General features: G+C 46.1%; 1 protein-coding gene across 1 annotated transcript in view; it reads left to right on the forward strand.

The window, feature by feature from the left end:
• The first annotated feature begins 2,860 nt into the window (after positions 1-2,860).
• The window catches only part of C6H1orf198 (chromosome 6 C1orf198 homolog), a 117,691-nt gene continuing 101,428 nt past the window's right edge, over positions 2,861-19,123 (forward strand). The window contains exon 1 of the mRNA XM_086927143.1: positions 2,861-3,240. Within this exon, the coding sequence (XP_086783269.1) occupies positions 2,884-3,240 (357 nt within the window). The 5' untranslated portion in view covers positions 2,861-2,883. The remainder of the gene's footprint in view (positions 3,241-19,123) is intronic.

The raw sequence follows: 19,123 nt of genomic DNA on the forward strand, positions 1-19,123 counted from the left end.
GCTGCAGCCCCTGGTAGGCCTTGGATGCACCTATGCCCTGGGTACCTATGGTACACTATACAGGGGCTCATAAGGTGACCCAACATCCAATTGGAGATGTACCTAAAGTATATGGAGTCAATTTTACAGTGAGAGCAGATAGCCTGGGGCCCTGATTAGCAGGATCCTAGGCCAACTATGTCGAAAACCAGCTAAACACTAGGCAAAAAAGTTGAGGTAACCATATAGTCAGATATCCACCTTCCTACACCAGGCGGAAACGTTAAGGCCTGGTTGGCGAACCGCGTAAAAGGCTGTGTTACCCAGGAAGAGCAGAAGTAGCCAACACAGGAAGAGCAGAAGTAGCCAACCTCAAAATGGCGGCACGCTGTCTACGTTGCGCCGTATGGCTCACGGCACGTTGGAGCATCCAAGAGTTTAAAATCTGCAACAAACGTCACGGGCGAACACCATGGCGAAGTTAAGAGCTCTCGCACATTCCAATTTAAACAGCACTTTTTCCGTTGAACTGCCATGGCTGTGACAAACTCATAGCAGGATTGTAGAAATCTTGTTATCCGTTAAATGTCAAACGATGTGGAAGATTCGGTATGCAGCGTTTAGAACGCAAGCATTACCACGGAATACCTTTACAACGCGGGCGTAACAACGAAAGTTGTTACCACGCATTGCACTGGGGGGCGCTCAAGGATAGTAAATGATTTAATTTACTATCCCAACACCTTCCCTACTATCCACGGGGACTGGTGTTGGAATAGTAAATTAAATTAATCGATTTTGCGCCCCCCAGCGCAATGCGTGGTAACAACTTTCGTTGTTACGAACGCGTTGTAAAGGTACGCGTTGTCAATGTATGCGTTCTAACGTCATACATCCGTAAGATTCACATGTCTCAAGGTTCACAAGTCACTTCATGTAATAAAAAAACAGTCTAATTTCCATGACAGTGCACACGACTGTAACGGCAACAGTGCATCATTCACATGTGGATGTCTTGAGAGTAGACGCACAACACAACACAGGCAGCTCTTCAATGTTGCACTTCTCCAGAATCTCTAGACATGTAGGCAGAGGTGAAACTCTTGTCACAATGAGGTTGGAGTCGGGAAAAATATGGCAATTAGCATTCAAACAAGAGATGACATGTAGAAAGTCAGAATTGATAATGCTTACTTGCTTTGAATGCACAGTTCATGTTGAAGAGTGCTTGGTGAACACAAAACAGCACACTTTGACTAGCTTTGATCTTGAGAGGCGCTTGAAGACAAAGTACAGTTTGCCAGATGCGCAAAAACCAAGATAAAACACACTTCTTCGTGTTCTTCTCTCGTTCCGTTTCTTTATAGGCTGGAGGAAGGCAGCACAGCTTCAAGGTAGATTCAAAAGTATTTTCTCTTATAAGAAAATCGTTAATTAAAAGAGTGCAGATCGGTTAGGAAAGAGGATCTGCAAGTAGATCAAAGTTGCAATAGTCCCTGATGTTCATCCACGCTGAACAAGTAGTACCCACAATTACAAGTAGGGATAGGCAGGAAGAAACTAGACGTTGTGAACAGGCAGGGACTGGCATACTTAAACTGTATGCTGGCAGTAACTAGGCAGGGTAGAAATTACAGTAGTCCCTGACGCTCTTCTGTATTGACCAGGTAGTGCCCTCAATGACGAGTAGGAACAGGCAAAAAGAAGCTTTGCAGTGTGAACAAGCAGGGACTGGCATACTTAAGCTGTATGCTTGCAGTAACTGGCACATCCAAAGTTGTGGGCGACCGGTGGTAGGTCACTGGTGGGGCTTAGTTGGGGTGCCAGTATGCTTGAGTAGCTATTGAAAAATACTTTTCTCATACTTGTTAATCTTGATCTCGAAGTTCCTTGAGGTTTCTTGCAGTGTAGGTTCCGTCCAATCGTCGCCAAATGTAATAAGATAAGCGCTAGCCGAGATGTGATGATTTAAGTATGTTTATTGATGAATTATAAGCTTGAATCATAGGATCATTAAAGCCCCACCAGGAGCAGCTCTCTTGCTGCTCAGCCCAATCTCCCAACTGTCATCATCCCCCAGGCATACACAACATTCTATCATTACATCACACACTCCAACATTCCACCATTCATCCATACAGGCTGAGCAGCAAGACAGGTAAGCGGGGAAGGTACATGGCATCCGAACCAGAATACCACATCAGGGTAGACTATGTAAGATGTTTATTTAAGTAGATGGTATGAAAAGCCCCATCAGGGGCAGCCTTCCTGCTGCTCAGCCCATTCTCCAACTGCCTCACACTCAACCAACATTCCACAGCATCACCACGCCCCAACATTCCACACACCAGTCACACTTGCTGAGCAGCAGGTATTACACAGGACAGATGTCCATGCCCTAGAAGTATGCTTATGCGTCAATTAATTACAGTTTTGCTCCTCAGTCAAATAAAGTTATCACCACGGAAATACGTAGCTATTTTATTGTACTTACATTCTCCTGTTACTTTCAACGAAGTTCTCATTCCCTTTAATCCTTATTATTTGCAGAATGTATCTTGTATAAGCTTTCTTTTTAGTCCATAAATAATTTAAATATTCAGAACTTAATCATGCTGGATATATAGCATTACAAACTGTTCTTTAATAAATGTAAAGGGGGCATGCCTTATAGTTTTCACAGTGATTGACGAGATGAGGCTGTGGCAGTGAATAACACAGGAGGGCGGTGGAAGCTAGTAGTGGGAGGAGAGCTGCGAGCAGCCGCTGGGTGGGAGCTTGTTGTGCTGCAGAGGGGGGAGGGAGCTGGCTCCCGGGTGAGGGAGGAGCAGGATGCGGCACAGCTGAGGGCAGGCGGCTTAGTCTGCTGTCGGAGCCGGACACCGAGCCCTCGTCAGCAGGGCCATGGCATCCATGTCGGCCGCCATCGCCGCGGCCCGCAGCGTCTCGGGCTCAGGGAACCGGCCGCTGGATGAGCGCGAGCGCAAGCGCTTCACCTACTTCTCGTCACTGAACCCCATGGCCCGGAAGATCATGTTGGAGAAGGAGCGGATCCGGGAGCGCTGCGGGCCAGCCTGGGAGCGGATGGAGCCCCGGGAGCAGGAGCAGCTCATCAACAACAGCCTGGTGGACCCGCAGCTGGAGGCGCGCTACGCCCTCCACCGGGGACCCGAGGCAACTGCGGGAGAGGCCGGCACCTGCAGCGTCTATCCCACCCTGCGCCCGCTCACCGGCCAGAAAGTGGTGCACTTTGGGGAGGAGGTGAGTCCTCAACTCTTTGACCAGCCCAAAAACCATAGTCACTGGACGGTGAGGTGGGGGGAGAGAGCACTGCAGCACCCCCCCCCCCCCCCCACCCCCAACACCCATGCTGGAGTTAAAAAAGTGACTAAGAGGCCTTCAATTTTTGTTTTAATCTAGTCACATTTGCTGTGCGTTCAAAGACAGAGTTCAAATGTAAGGCTATGTTTTTTGACACATTTCTGCTTATTCGTTTACCATGGAGACTTATGTTTATTTGTCTTTCTCTAACTAGGACAGTCTTGTTGGTGTAAAGGAAGTGTGAAAGGAAAGGCTGTATGTAAAATGTGACTTTATTTTCTAACACAACAAAATGTAAAAATACCTGTAAATGAACTGTATACGCGTTACACAATATCAGTAGTTTGGAAAGCACATGTTTTGGTAATTTTGAAGTGTGATGGAAGCAAAGATTTTAATAGGGTCAAAACAAATCAAGACACAACTTTTCTTTATGCGAAGGATAAACATTTGCGGAAACCCAATTCCCACACATTGTTTTCTGTGCTGTATTGTGTTATTGTTTAAACTGCATATTTGTGATACATTTAATGAAAATGTGCTATCTGTAAATGACAGTGCACTATCTCGCTATGCTATAGTATTATATTTGCGACTGTATGCTCCAAAATGCACCATCGGCTACATACTACAATCTGCCCACCTTTCCATTCTTATGCTGAATGAGCGTGAATCATTTACTATACCTGTGGACCCCTGCTGAAAGACCGCAATGGGCTGCTGTTCAGTTGAGAGAGCACTAATAAGCAGAAAATGTTAAATAAACAGGAAAACATTTATTTACATGATAACTGAAGTAAAAGAAATGAAGCAAATAAGGTGTTTTGCTCCTTAACTTTAGCAGCACATTCAGTTTCTAAGACCTCTTGCAACAAGCATGTAAACATTTGATAAGTCTCTTCAAAATAAAAACAAAATTTTATTCCATAAACACGCAGAAGTATTTCACCTCCCGAACCACTAAAAGTGACAGTTGAAAAAATAAGTAGAAACATTCAATCCTTCTCCCATCCTAACAACAAGGCCAAGTGTGAATTAAGAGACTAGTGAGTTGTCACATGGAACCCTTGGGGTGGCCTGGGTTGTTGTTATACACATACATTATAGTTTCTTAAATCGGCCACAAGAAACCTTTTTGTACAGAACGTATCCTAAACACATATTTCACGGTGCTCTTATATGTGACCACGTAGAAAAAGTGAAATAAAACAATTGCCTAGTATCACACTATTTGGTCAAGTGGGGAAGCAGGTATTGATCCCATCCTTTCTGGTTTCACATTGTGCAATCCTATTTCGTTCCAAATCAATAATCAAGTTTTCTTTTTTATACTTCACTCTCGCAGGGTAGTGATAGCAAACCGCGAAGACTTACCCCAAGGTGCAGTTAGAGGGATAGTGATTCAGATACAGCATAACACAGAATTGTCAAATCTAAGACTCTTACAGAGACTAGGGGAGCCACTGTGTCTGCCACTAATTCAGCACAATGCAGCAACTCCTGCATTAGGCACTGTGCTTCCCACAATAATAACTAGATCAATATTCATTTTAGGCTTCACCATTCTGTGGGCACGTAGCCCTGAGATGGACAGTTTCAAAGGTGTAGCAGTTTAGTGGGGAAAAAACTGCATCCGGTCCTTCCACTGCTTGCTTCTTTCAGAGGCACTTTTTTTTCCTTTTCCTTATATCCCCTTCCTCCATCACCCCTCCGGCATTGTTGCCGGTCCCCACTCTCCTCCTTTCAGGGGTGTAACACAGGCCCCTGCAGCCCCCGCGGTGCGGGGGCCCTCCCCCTCCAGGGGGCCCCGTCAGCACGGCACTTCTGCTGGGGAGCTCTAGATTGAGTCCGGAGGGGGCCCCTTCACATACCCTGCAGGGGGGCCCCCTCAAGGTTCGTTACGCCACTGGGTTGCTAGTCCTGCCCACACACCCCTTCAATGCTTGCCCTCGCTCATCCTGCCAGAAACAAAAGTGCCCAAAAGTAGCACAAGTGGCTTTCAAGATGCTAAAAAGATGCAATCAGTGCTTCCTGCTCTGCATGGCCTTTTTGGCGCTGTCTTCATGCGTGTCCAACACTGTGAACTTCTGCTTGGACGTAAGATAATCAAATATATATTTTTTGTGAAGGCAGAGAATAATCCCAAACATTCTCAACCTCCTGCACCCTGTTATGCGATTTTTAGAGGTGGCACAAATAGGTGCAGAACAGTTTGCCTTTGCTGAATTTTTGGGTTCTGTGCAGCAGAGAGCAGAGTTGGTAAGTGAAAGCTCTCCAGAGTCATATCTGTGAACTACGTCGAAGAAAGGACCTGCATTTTTCAATTGGAAACCCATTGAGTAGCCAAACCTTCTTTATGTTTTTGTTGTTTTTAGGAGGAATCTGTGTTTTGTCTCTTAGGGTGCATTATTTCCTTGCCATATTTTGACACCAAAGGTGTGCACCATGGCATGCATTTCTTTGGTTTCCGCTTAGAGGGTAGTAGCTCAATTGAATTTCCTGGAGCTTCCTTTCTGCAGAACACAACAACGTCACCAAACACTTGGAGTTTTTTTGCCAGTGCTCAGCAGGAACCATTTGGTCCAGGTGAACATGCTTATAAGCTAGATGGATGATTGGCGCAGGTTTTTGTTGATGATGGGCACCTACAGTCATGTTTGTGCCCTTGGATGCAGAGCAAGACAGGAAAGAGACAAAGGAGGAGGAAGAGAATTTTAGGAAAATGTTGGCAAATAGAGAATACAGGAATGACTAAGAACTTAAAGGATTGGCAGAGGGTAGGAGAAAAGAGGCATTAAGTGAAATCTAAAATAGACAGCCTTGATTTTCAGCAGCACTGGTAGTGGGTTCATGGGAGATATTTTGGGCTCTTGTACTTGTATTTGGAAACGCTAAGTTAAAAAAAAAAATCTTTATTTGCATTTGAAACAGGTGCAGGGGTACATCTTTTTAGACATATTCCAAAACATTAAATACAGAGAAACAACTTTGGAAATGGTAAGTTGTCATAAAAATGTGATTGTGAAGAAATTTCAAAATCAACGCATATAGACTTAATGTATCTACAGCCTAATGTGGTTAGAAAACAGTCCAAAATGTAGCCATTCAGTGGACCAGATGTAGACCTTATTGTTGACATTATATAGACATCAACTGCTCGGAGTATTGCATTTTCATGAGGTTTCCTCCAGTTGTTTATATTGGTCATAATTGAAGCCTACCTTTTGACAATGAATGACCTTTAAGTTAATACATCTTCAGAGTGCTAGATTTCAAACTTGAGTGATTATCTTTGTCAAACCGGGCAGTCGAAGAAGACTGAATGTATTTACCAAGTAATTCAATTAGTGTTCAATCCTTTATTCCCAGTGGCCCTGGGCTCAACAGCCTGTTTCTTGTATTGCCACCCCCTCTAATAGAGTTTACCTCATTTCTCTTTTAGATTGCGTATAGCGTCAGCCGCTCTACCAGAGCTTGGAGAGGATGTTGGCATGAGCTGGCCGCACTAGAAGGTGAAAGTATTTAGGCTCATTTGTTGCTCAGTGACGACAGTCCCCTCTCTGATGTGACATTTTTCGTCGGGACCAATACAGTCTCTGGCCCTTTGACCTAGGTTTGTCTCCTGGTGGGATTCTGGGGAGTTATGGTAGGGTGGAGATGGGAAAAAGACAAATTGTACTTCCGGCTTGACTGACTTCTTCACTCATGGTGATACTATCTCCATCTCTCAACAGGTGGAATTTAATCAATGCCCATTCCTTCTGCTGTCTATTGACGAGCAGCTCATTGGTTTGTTTCTACTCCTCCCCCTGTACATGTGCTGTATGGCTATGATTCTTGAAGGGAGTGTGAGTGGAGCCCATCTCTGTGCTTCCTAGAATGATGGTAGCTGCTGATTTCTCTAAAGTTAATAGTTCAATTTCAAATATGGAGTGCGTTGTGTACTGGTTTTGGTGGTACTTTGCCGATATGTATCGAGTATACGTTTTTTGACTTCATTAACTTTGCGGCATTTTTGTGTGTGAAGAATTACAGTTCTCCCCATGTATTGACACCACCTTCATTGTAAACTCGTTAGCTGTGGGTATGTCTGTTTACCTCCTCAGTTCTAGGAGTTTGATTTGAGTACCTGTAGCAATTATTATACTGCAACAGTAGGCGTTTTTGGCTTCTTAGCGTTATCTTCATTCAGAATGGTTGAGCACTTTTGATAGCCAACACGTACTAAATATATTTTTTATTTGCTTGAAATTGTTGATAACTAGTTTTATAAACTCCACGTTTCTCACTATTTACGAATTACAGACTGTTACCTACAGTCTGTTTACCTTTTTATTGTAGCCCTTTCACAAATGATATGTGTATGGGAAAGGATTATCAAATGTACTTCCACTAACATTTTACCATTGCCCTAAATATATTTTCCTTTAATTTGCGTCATTCATCCGGATGTTCTCATTCTGAAAGGGGGGATAGAAAATCTGCTCGCTCCAAAAGAAAGCGTTTTTCAGTTCCTTTTATTGGACCTTTTCTTGTTCTCTGGAAATATTAGGGATGACGTCAGAGGCGCAACAGCCAATAATTTACTTTTTACAAGCCTACGTTTTCTGTACCGCAGCATAGTATTGTCAGTTTGGTGTAGTGTTTAACAGTGTTAGAACGCCCTGCCATCCCCAGAAGTTTAGAGTGGCCCAAGCTGGATGCTTATTTGAAGTACAGACTTTCTTCTATGGTCTGGCCTTTGAGACAGCTTTAGCTGTGTAGCCAGACTATACTTTAAAAAAAAAACATATGTAACATACATACATACATAGTGACTTTTGGTCATTGGGCTTCATTCATCCTTTGGACTTGTCGAATAGTCATTTTAACACCAAACTTACTTAGGTCCACCATGGCATATAGCATAGGGTATTGGGTCAGCCCACTCTGCCCCAAGGTTCCATTCACGTTTAGTGACCTCACAAAGCGTTACACTTTGTTCACATCCTCCTAAAAATATTTTTCTCTTCAGGGACAAAGCTGTTTTGGTGTGGGCTTTTATTTATTTATTTATTATTATATTGGTGCCGAGTTAGATGGTAATTTATTTCCCAACTGTTTTATAAAGAGCTGAATTGACATTGTAACATTAGAGATGGGCTGGAGTTTGATTTATTTGTGCGTCCTTCACAAATCATAAAATGCCTACCACAACTGAAAAGCTTATTTAACCCGTTGGCTGCTTCCGCTTTTTTGCGGCAGTGCGGCCGTTTTAAAAAACGGGCGCAGTCGCGTCGGCCATTGGCCGACGTCAGCACCAGCGAGGTAGTGCTGCCGTCGGCCAATGGCCGGCAGCAGCCAACTGGTTAATAAACTTCGCAAGTAAAACGGCCACATCAGTGAATTTATTTTTGAATTCACATTTTTATTGCAACCATATGGTGCCCACGTTTAGGTTCTGTTATGGTTTTCTATTTTTACTTTTTAGCTTGCCATGGACAGACTTAAATACTTTACCAATGCTTCTTTTATCTCTATTTAAGCTAGTAAACTGTGTAAACGACCTATGCAAAACTTTTGTCCTAATTAGACATTCAAGTTGCACAGTAAGTGCACGTTCTATAGCAGTGACATTTGGATCAGGCTAGATAAAATAATACTTACTAAATACGAATCTTTAACACCAGAGTTAGAATTATGCTGTAGTATATGAAACCAGAGTACATAACCTCATTAACATCTTGCTTATCCCTCACTGTTAGCCACTGTGGCTTCAGTGCCTTTATCCTGCCTCTTCGGAAGTATTAGAACAATAATGATTTACAAATGGAAAAGATTGCAAGAATTCCTTGAATAATATTTTTTATGGACTTATGCCATCCTGAAATATGGACTGTTATTATTTAAGTCAGCTAAAGTTACACAAATGTGTATTATAACCCACAAATTAACATTCAGGCCTCAAACTAATAAAAATGTTAACAGACCTGCAGGTCTAGTGACTTGGATAATTTACTCGACTTAACTATAATGCTCTTGATCTGTAAACTTGCCTCAAATTGTGTGATCCTAGGCAAATCTTTTATTTCACCAAGCCGCCTTCTTCTGTCACACGAGCACTTTCAAATATGTGAGTTCAACATGTCTGCGGTATAAAAAAAAGTTTTTTGTTTGATTTGATAGGCTAAATCTTTGCTCCATATATAATAATGTAGCCCACCGAGTGGATACAGATGACCTCTGACTTGCCTCTTAGTTCACTAATAGCATTATCATCAGGGCTGGCAGAAATGTTTCTTAGTTCATGTTTAAAAACTAAAACTTTTAATAAATATATTACTAAGGCATGATGTGGTAGATAGAGCCCTGTCTTTTCCAGACAGCATATATTCCATTGAAATGGATTCAAAATTTCCCACTGTTATGCTGTTTTACTGTTAAAACTATATAACGTACAAACGATAATGTGTGGAAATCAGGTTTCAGCAAATGATGAACATCACCAAGTAAAGTGTTCTGATTTGTTTTGATCCTATTACAATCTGTGCTTCCATGACACTTAAAATTACAGAAAAGTGTGGTTTCCTGCAGATATATTTGTAGATTTGATTTACAAGCAACTTAAATGTTGTGTGTTAGAAAAGAAATCCTGGCATTCTACAGCCTTTCATTTCACGATCTCTCCACCGCATCCATGATTGTCAGACAGTTTACTTTACAGAACCCCTAACTCTGCAGATCACTTCAAGTAGGTGATAGCTGTGAAGGAAGATGGCTCTGTTGCCTGTGAGTTCCTTATATACCTTTGTTCAGTCAATGACTTGAGGTTTTCCATTTGGCTCCAAGATTGCCCCAATGATTGTTAGTTATACCCAAGCCACACAAGGCCGAGAATTTATTTGAATCTTGTAGACCCATCCCACTACTAAACACTGAGACTAAGTTACTTGCTAAATTCCTTGCACTCCCTTTAGTCAAAGAAATTACTTCCCGAATACATGATGATCAGACAGGGTTCATGACAGGGAGTGCGACCAGGTTGAACTTCTTCAGACCACATAACTGGCTTGACGAGGCGGACATGAACGGAACCCAATGGCCATTTTGTCCTTGGATGCTAAAAAGGTACTGGACTCCATTGACTGGGTGTATTTGAGTCAGATTCTAAAAGCATTTGGGTCAGCTTAAATTCAGCAGATGGGTGTCACTTATACAGGGCCCCAATGGCAACAGTGAAAGTTAATGGAGTGCTTTTAGATCAATTTGTACTGTGGAAGAGGTAAGAGGCAGGGCTGTTGACTCTCTTCTCTTCGTTGTACGTGTAGAACTTTTGGCGAGATTTTTTGGAGTTTATGTGGACATAGAGGGATTCTGGGCAATCACTGAAAAGGTATTGCTGTAAGCATACAATGTCCTCCTGTACCATGCTAACACTGAGATGACCATCCGGACAGCCATGTCAATATTCCGGTCATTTGAAGATGATGTATGCTGGAATTGGATTGGTTGTGTCTAGAAGGGACATTGCCCAGGCATGGGGTAAGAGCTGTGCTCCTACGAAGCAACAATAGATGACTGGTATGAACACATTGATGGAGTTGGAAAGGATGGTATATGAAGGGAGGGGCTGCCCGAAGAAGTTTGTGGAAGGGTTAGGCCCTGTTGGAAGACTACACTGGATTTAGGGGCAGGGGCAACAAGTGAAAGATTAACAACACTGAAACAACTAACAAAAAAATATTAGTTTCAATTCTTGGTCGTATGGAAGGTGTGATGGTGAACATCGATGGGGCTGTCGTTGATATGTCGTCATAGTACTGAATAATTCAGAGCAATATTAATGTGTGTAATCTGAATTATGTGATTTTGCAACAGTAACTGTAAACTGTTATAATGTTGCAAATAACTAAAAAAAAAAAATCGAAAAAAAGAGTGGCCTTGTTGTGACCTTGGTTTGTGGGGCCCTCTGAGACCATTCTGCAGAGATAACGAGGCTGAACACCAAAACTGATCTGAGACTGGCCAGTCTCCTTGTTGTGTAGAGAAGGAGTTTTCAAGGTGATTGAGATTAATTCAAGCATTCCATCCATTACCTTGTTGTTTTTGCATTCACCCTCATTGACAGTTCCTTTCTTGCAAAGGCAGCTTCCACACCTGGGGCTGTAGTAGATAAAGTACCCCGGGGGTGCAACAGGAGTTTACTCCTGCTTTCTGCAACCATGGGGCACTTTGGCATTACAGAAGGGGCTGCAGACGCTTGTGTGGCTCCTTATGGAATCCCAATAGCGCTGGCGCTATCATCAAGAGGGCGTTCCCTCATTTGCATGGGGGTGTGCCCCTCGCAAATGAGGGAATCCCTTTGCTTCTGCTCCCGCCTCGTATTACCGACGCTGGCGCAGAGGCAAAGACGCACTCAGGAGGCACACTGACAGTGCGCCACATAGGTGGCGCACTGTCAGTGTGCCTCATGAGAGCAGCCATCTGCAAGGTGTAAAGGGGCTCCTATGGACCCCCCAGACATCCCTTTGCAGGCGAATGCAGTCACTGACTGCATCAGTTGGCAAGGGGATCTCTCTTCCCTTTTAAAAGTGCAGGCGGGTTGCCTGCCGCCTGCACAGTGACACACGGAGCAGCTGTAAAGCAGCTGCTCTGTATTTCACATGAATGCGCTGCCCACTGGGCAGCAAAAGTTTGTGGCAGCCCTGGGGGTAGTGCATCCCCATAATGCAGCACACTTTCCATTATTGCGCTGGGCGCACTGTTTTAAAGGTGTGCCCAGCGCAATGAAGGAAGGTGTGCTGCATGTGTAATGCAGCTCCTGATTGGTATCATTCTGTTGAAAAAAAGAAAGGAAAATTATAGCTAGAAAAGGATATCTACCTAAATATCTATAACACAAATGCCAAACTTACTAGTGAACTAAATAGTTATCATAAAAGAAAGGGGACACCCTATTGACACAATATGGACACTGAAGGAGGATATAGTGATGTATTTATTAATTTATTTTGAGGTATAAAATGTCATGTTTTATATTATTTTTCATTAAGTGAACAATTTATAATTCACATTCAATCGTTTTATAAAGCAGGTATTAACAATCAATATATATACAAATCCAATAACGGACGGAGCATTGATTCAGGCAGTGCGGCAGATGTCTACAACGCACGTTTCGGCATACACGCCTTCATCAGGTAGCCGTCTATTGCACTATAAAATATCCAACAATGATTTCATTAGTTATTGTCAGGGTGTCTACTTGGAATGTCAATCAAGAGAACAGCACGAGGCATTTGCAAAAACAACAACAATTAAAATAGTTTGTACTTGCACTTTGTGAGAACCATACCCGTTTAAAAAGTCACCATATATACATAAGGTATGCTTAAGAAAAGGTCATATTAATGAACAGTCTGTACAATTATATCCAAAAGACAATTTTATATACACATATTTACATTTTATATACAAAATATTTCGTATATTCTGCAACCTTCAATCTATGCTAGCTTGTGTGCGAACATATCAATTCAGTGGCAACTAGAGCATACTTAATTAGCGGAGTCTTATAACCAGTACATTTGCGAATACATGAAGGCACGTCTTCTTACCAAAATAGCCCATTTAGGATGAAGAGTCAAGATGTATTGTGGCTTCAAATATCTTTCATAAAAGGTATAGCAACTGCAAGAGAATAGACAATATAGAATGTATATAGCCTTGTTTACTGTTGAATAAGAGGGAATTCTATTACATATAAGAGAAGAGAGAGCTACGTCGTTGCTCTTAAGTCAAACACATATGCAAATTATGCTCGATCGCTGCAACATAAGAAGCTGACATATGACCGGTGAATTTATATATAATATAGAGTGGTGTATGCTTAAGGAGTATCGGGTAGAACTAGGACTATAATCAAGACAATGTTATAAGGAGGATTTCTATTGCATATGGGAGAGGTCAAAACTACGTAAATGTTATTACGTTAGACGCATACGTAGGTTCTGCTCTATGAAACAACAAGATGAAATGCTGACATGTGCTCGATCAATATATATATGTAGTCTAGCGGGGTATTCGCTAATGGAGTACCAGGTAGTGCTAGAACTATGATGAAGGTAAGATAAACAGAGACTACTTACACACAATGGATAGCGGATGGGCACAAACGTCTTGATTTAGTTTGGATGGGAAACAGTAACTGTAGCGAACCAATTGTACTGTTTAAATAAAATATATATGGTAAGGAAATGTATAATTATGTTGAGAAGGATCGACATAGATTACTTTGAGATCTTAACGGCATTATATAACTTTACCTATATTTTTGTTGGATGATGTAGTAGAACGATTCACAGTTTCCTCTTTCTCTTTTCAACGGACTAGCTATACACTTCTGCGGATGAACAAAATAAAATAAAAAACACATAAAGATATGTAACCATAATAGATATGGTGTATTACCGTCCAAGGTCTATTAATTACCTAAATGAAATGGGGATCGAACATAATAATAGGACGATACGAGATCTCTCTGCGGTTTTAAACAGAGTGGAGCATCATGTGCAACGGTGATTCCAGCCCAAGAGAAGCCGGCGGTACGCTCCTAAGGTGGAAATAGAAACACAATGTGACTAGATATCTATATATCTATAAAATAGAGATAATATCTGGGAGGGAAAAATTATATAGAGGACAAATATCGGGACTGGCGATTTACCTGAAGATATCGGGATACTCTGATACGAAGCGTCGCAGGCTGCGTGTCAACTCGTGAGCCTAACGGTCTGAAATGCGCTGGGCGTCAGTCAATGTCTTATATTTAAAACAAGACTGCTGGGATAGCCAATTGGAAAAGGTTCTAGATTCTTACACCGGTGAGTCTCGTTAATGACTCTTGAAGGGGAAGTAGACGCTCTGGTGGATGGTAAAGCACGGACTGGATCATACCCGCATAACACTCGCGTTGAAGAGAGATTGCCTCTAAAAAAGAGGAGGGGGCGTGGCTAAGATGGCGGTGTGAGCGGACGTGCCTTCTGGAGCTCCCGCCGCCGGCCGCCTTAATAGCACCTTTATAGCGCTTCACTCCCCCGTCAAAGGGCCCCACAAAGGAGTGTTTGCTACCGAGAGGGATTTGAGCCCAGCGGATTGAGCTGGGTGCCGTTGGAGAGTCCCGGAGCCGAAAGTGAGAGACGCTGTGTGCGAGGCCGGGCCTGGCCCAGTACAGCGGAGCCGCGGGGTGTGGCCTTGAGCACCGGCGAGGGCGCCGGATGGAGAGGTGACCTAGGCGGCGAACGAGTTAGTGGGCCCGGCCCGGGCATTGACAGCGCGAGGCCCCTGGGGCGTTTCTGCCCGGGGCTACTGCGGGCCCACTTACATACACGCATACAGCTATGAGGCTACGGCGGAGGCTGGGACCGCCGGAGGCGGACGGGCTAAGGGCCAGGTGCAGCAGGCCCGCCCACGAGACAGCGAGGTCGGAGCTCGGAGCCCGCAGCCCCAGTTCTGAGGTGAGGTGCGGTGGGAGTGGGGCACTGGCAGGCTGAAGTTGGGAGAGCCGGCGCATCCGTTGGGCCCGAGGGGCCACAGGGGCACTGCAGATTGCACCGCTGAGGCAGCGAACTTGGAGGCAAATTAGTAAAAATCGCCTGCCATTTTTGCAGCGCGCCGGGCGCCCTCGCAAGTGTGGCCTATCCCTTGTGTGGTGTTTGGGAATCCCTGCTTGGCCACAAAACTCGAGCAGAGCGCGGAGTCACTGAGCCCAGTGGGCGATTGGAAGGCCCTGCTAAGACGATTGCAGCCGGATACCCAGGGAGAGTGATCCAGTCCTGATATCGGGACTCTGTGGTGAGCGCTGCGATAAAGGGGAGGCCTCTCGCCACCGGGTGAAGGACCGGGGTGTCCCTTGAGGGCCCTCGGCGGGACCCCTGAAGAGCTGACCGGCCCAACGGGCCCCACACGCACTCACTGTCAGAGCCCACATTTTCGATCAGCCCCGGTGGTGCCCGAGCCCGGGGGGCTCTGAGGGACATGTCTTCGGGAAGAATCCGGAAGGACAGAACTATCAAAGATCTGTTCACCCCCGGCACAGTAGGGAAGCGGACAGACGCTACTGCGTCGAGCCAAAGGGCTGGCACGGACAAGCAAGCCGCGGACTCCTCGCCCTCGAGCAAGGCAGACATGGAGGAGCCCATCACTAAGACTTTTCTAGAATTCCTCTTTAGCGGCCTGCGAGAAGATATCCACGCTTTAAAGAAAGAGCTACAGGAGGAGATACGAGAAGTTTGCCGCGACACTGATGCCATTGGAGAAAGGGTCCTGATCTCTTGACTGGGTGAGAGTATTCTGTTTAATTCAGAGACTCTGTCCCTCACCACCCCTTGTTGTAAATATTTTTGTCCACCCTAAGCGTGGAAGGGTATACTCAGATGTGAGTCCCTTGCTCATTGCACCATCAGGATTCAAGCAAGCCGGGCCGAAGAGGCTGAAATGCCAGAAACCGGTCCCCGGTAGCTTGTTTCCTTCCCAGTGTAAGAATTGGCTTTTGTAGTTTGGTTTGCCCTGTTCCCATCATGCACTGGGACAGGAACAGACTAATTTGCATACAGCCAGGTTCTGAAACTGGGATGGTGCAGTGAGCTAAAAAACGGTGTTGGATCTAGCCCTGATCTCTTGACTGGGTGAGAGTATTCTGTTTAATTCAGAGACTCTGTCCCTCACCACCCCTTGTTGTAAATATTGGAGAAAGGGTGGCGGACCTAGAGACCCAAGGCGATGGGCGGGATGTAGAAATAGAGGCGCTGCGACAAGAAATCATCCGCATACACGACCAACAGGTGGACCTCCAATCTCATGCCGAGGATTTGGAGAACCGCTGCCGGCGGCACAACATTAGGATCCGGGGGTGAAACAGTCTCCCGATACGGACGACCTCTTCCACTTTACCCGGGGCCTCTTCAATCATATCCTGGGCCGACCGGCGGACTCCATACTTCGGCTGGACAGGGCCCATCGGACGGGCCCGCCTAGAGCTACCTCGGCCCAACCGGCCGATATCCTGGTCTGTGTGCAGGACTTCCGTACGAAGGAAGAGATCCTTAGCCAAGCGCGCCAGATGGGCGCAATCTCCTTTGGATCCCACTCGCCGACCCTATATCAGGACCTCGCTGCCATCACCCTGGAGAAACGACGGTCCTTCAGACCGATTACGGCAGAACTGCGACAGCGCAACATCTCATACAGTTGGGGCCATCCCTTTCGCTTGGTGTTCAAACTGGACATCAAGGTTCACCAGTAGCGGTCGCTCAGGGATGCATGCAGTTTACTGGGACTCGAGGAGCCGACGGACGACGAGGGCCCATCCGGAGGGGGAACAGCTGGCACGGACACCACTGGACAGTGGAAACAACAACGGCGACGGCGCAGGCCAAAGCGCCCGGCCGCGACGGAAATTGAGGAATGTCAGCGAGCGGCGGTAGAATCTGTGGCTCAGGGGCTGGCGAAATCCAACAGTGGATAGCCACCGAGGTGGCGGCGATGAGGCTTTAATGAGAAAGAGGGGACTGGGGCCACACAGGCCGGCGGCGGGGGCGGAGGTATTGGACTCTGTCACATTCCCCCGAGAGTGACCCTAACATTACATCTACGACTGTGGATGATGGACAGGACTGTTCTTCATATTCTTCGAGTTGGGGAAAAGGGGGGGGGTGGTGGAATGTTTGGTTGAGGGAGGGGGGGGGAGACTGTATACATCTGTTGTTCAGCGGGGGGGGCGGGGTTTCTGGGTTGGGTGGTAGGGGACGGGGCTGGGTAGCGGAAAGGAAGGGGGGTGGGATTGTGGTCCATGGTCCGAAGGTGGTGTGGTGTGTCTGCTTTCCAGAAGGGTGGGCTGGTGGAGGTTGGGTGAGGCTGGAGGGTCCCCCGGATGGGGCAGTCTGGGCACGAATTTGATGGCTACTTCCCAGGCTTTCCCCCTTGGATGACTCCGAATGACTTTTTGTTGTTCTCACTTTGAATGTGAGAGGGTTGAACAATCCAGTGAAGCGTAAGGCTGTCCTATTGCTCCTAGAGCAGTCCAAGGTGGACGTCTGCCTCCTACAGGAGACACACCTTCTAGCCAAGGACTGCCACCGTCTCCAAACTAGCAAGTTTCCGCTGCAGTTCTTTTCTTCAGGCCCTGATAAAAAGGCGGGGGTGGCAATCCTAGTGGCACGCAACTTCAGGGGCAAGGTACTGGGTAAGATAGCGGAAATCAAGGGTAGATTGGTGGTTTACAGGTTTGCAATGGGGGACCTGACCTATACAATTGGCTCGGTCTACGGGTCTAACGAGGGTCAAGAAAAGTTTCTGCACACTGCGCTCACGGATGCGACTGACACAATGGACCGCCACTTTCTGCTGGGGAGGGATTTGAACCTAGTCCTTGATAACTTACTAGACCGGTCCTGTCAGCGCACTAGCCAAGTGGGAGCCTTGTTGGCGGCAGGCCTGGCCCGACTGAAGGACCTGGGCTTAGTAGATGCATGGCGCGAGCTTCACCCAGGTGAGAAAGACTACACACAATTTTCAGCGGCACATAAAACATATGCGCGACTAGATTACCTGCTTGTCTCCACTGCTGCACAGTCACTTATTACCAGTGCCGAGATTGGTACAGCGTCCCTCTCAGATCACATCACGGTCGCTCTCGCTGGGCCAACAGTATCGCGCGCTGGCAGGGTGTGGCGGCTCCGGGATTCGTTGCTATACAGGAAAGAGGCAGTCGCTAGGATTCAGGGAGCCATAAAGGACTATCTGTCCCACAACAGTAATGGGGACACCGCGCTCGCTACTCAGTGGGCAGCGCTCAAAGCCGTCTTAAGGGGTGAATTTATCTCGATCTCGGCTGCGGAGAACATAGAGCGTCAAATCAAGAGGGATGAGCTTACCCAGAAGACCAGGGAATTAGAGCAAATTCACAGGAGGACGGGTGCCCCGAGGATCTGGCGCCAATTGAAGACTGCTCGTCAACAGTTGGCGGCGCTGGATATGGACAGGGCGGAGTATGCAGCGTTAAGACTGAAGCACGCATATTACACGGCTACGTACAATCACTCAGAAGCGGGAGGTAAGGGAACTGAAAGGGAAGGATGGTACGCGTGTCATCGGAGATCGAGCAATAGCAGGGGCCTTCAGCGACTTCTATGCCGCTCTATATGAAGCAGTCCCACCCGACCCGGAGGCGGAAACAGCCTTCCTGGCGGCGATCCCGTTACCAGCTCTAACTCAGGAGCAAATTGATAGCCTAGAAAAGGACATCCGCCCAGAAGAGGTTATCTCGGCTATTTCCCGACTCAAACTCGGCAAGGCGCCGGGACCGGATGGATTCCCAGCGTGCTTCTATAAAACCTTCTGTGTCCAAGTGGCTCCGCTGCTGGCCAGACTCTTTACTTCGTTCGCGGAAGAGGGGGCGATCTCCGGGGACCTACTCGAGGCCTCCATCGCGGTTATACCCAAACCAGGTAAAGACCACACTGAATGTGGGGCATACAGGCCCATCTCCCTCTTAAACGTTGACCTCAAACTCTATACAGGGATCCTTGCCTCCAGACTGGGCCCATGCATGGGGGGCTTAATTGAGCCGGATCAGTCTGGCTTCATTCCGGAGCGACAGACCTCCGATAAAACTAAAAGGGCCCTTCATCTCATTGAGAGAGCCTCCCGCACACAGGGCGAATACATGATGCTGGCCATTGACGCCAAGAAGGCCTTTGATAGGGTGCACTGGCCCTAACTCGAGAAGGTGTTAATGAAGGCGGGCATGGGACCCAAGTTTCGTACCAGAGTAATGAACTGCTAT

The sequence above is a fragment of the Lissotriton vulgaris genome, chromosome 6 (assembly GCF_964263255.1).
Source record: "Lissotriton vulgaris chromosome 6, aLisVul1.2, whole genome shotgun sequence".
Taxonomy (NCBI): Eukaryota; Metazoa; Chordata; class Amphibia; order Caudata; family Salamandridae; genus Lissotriton; species Lissotriton vulgaris.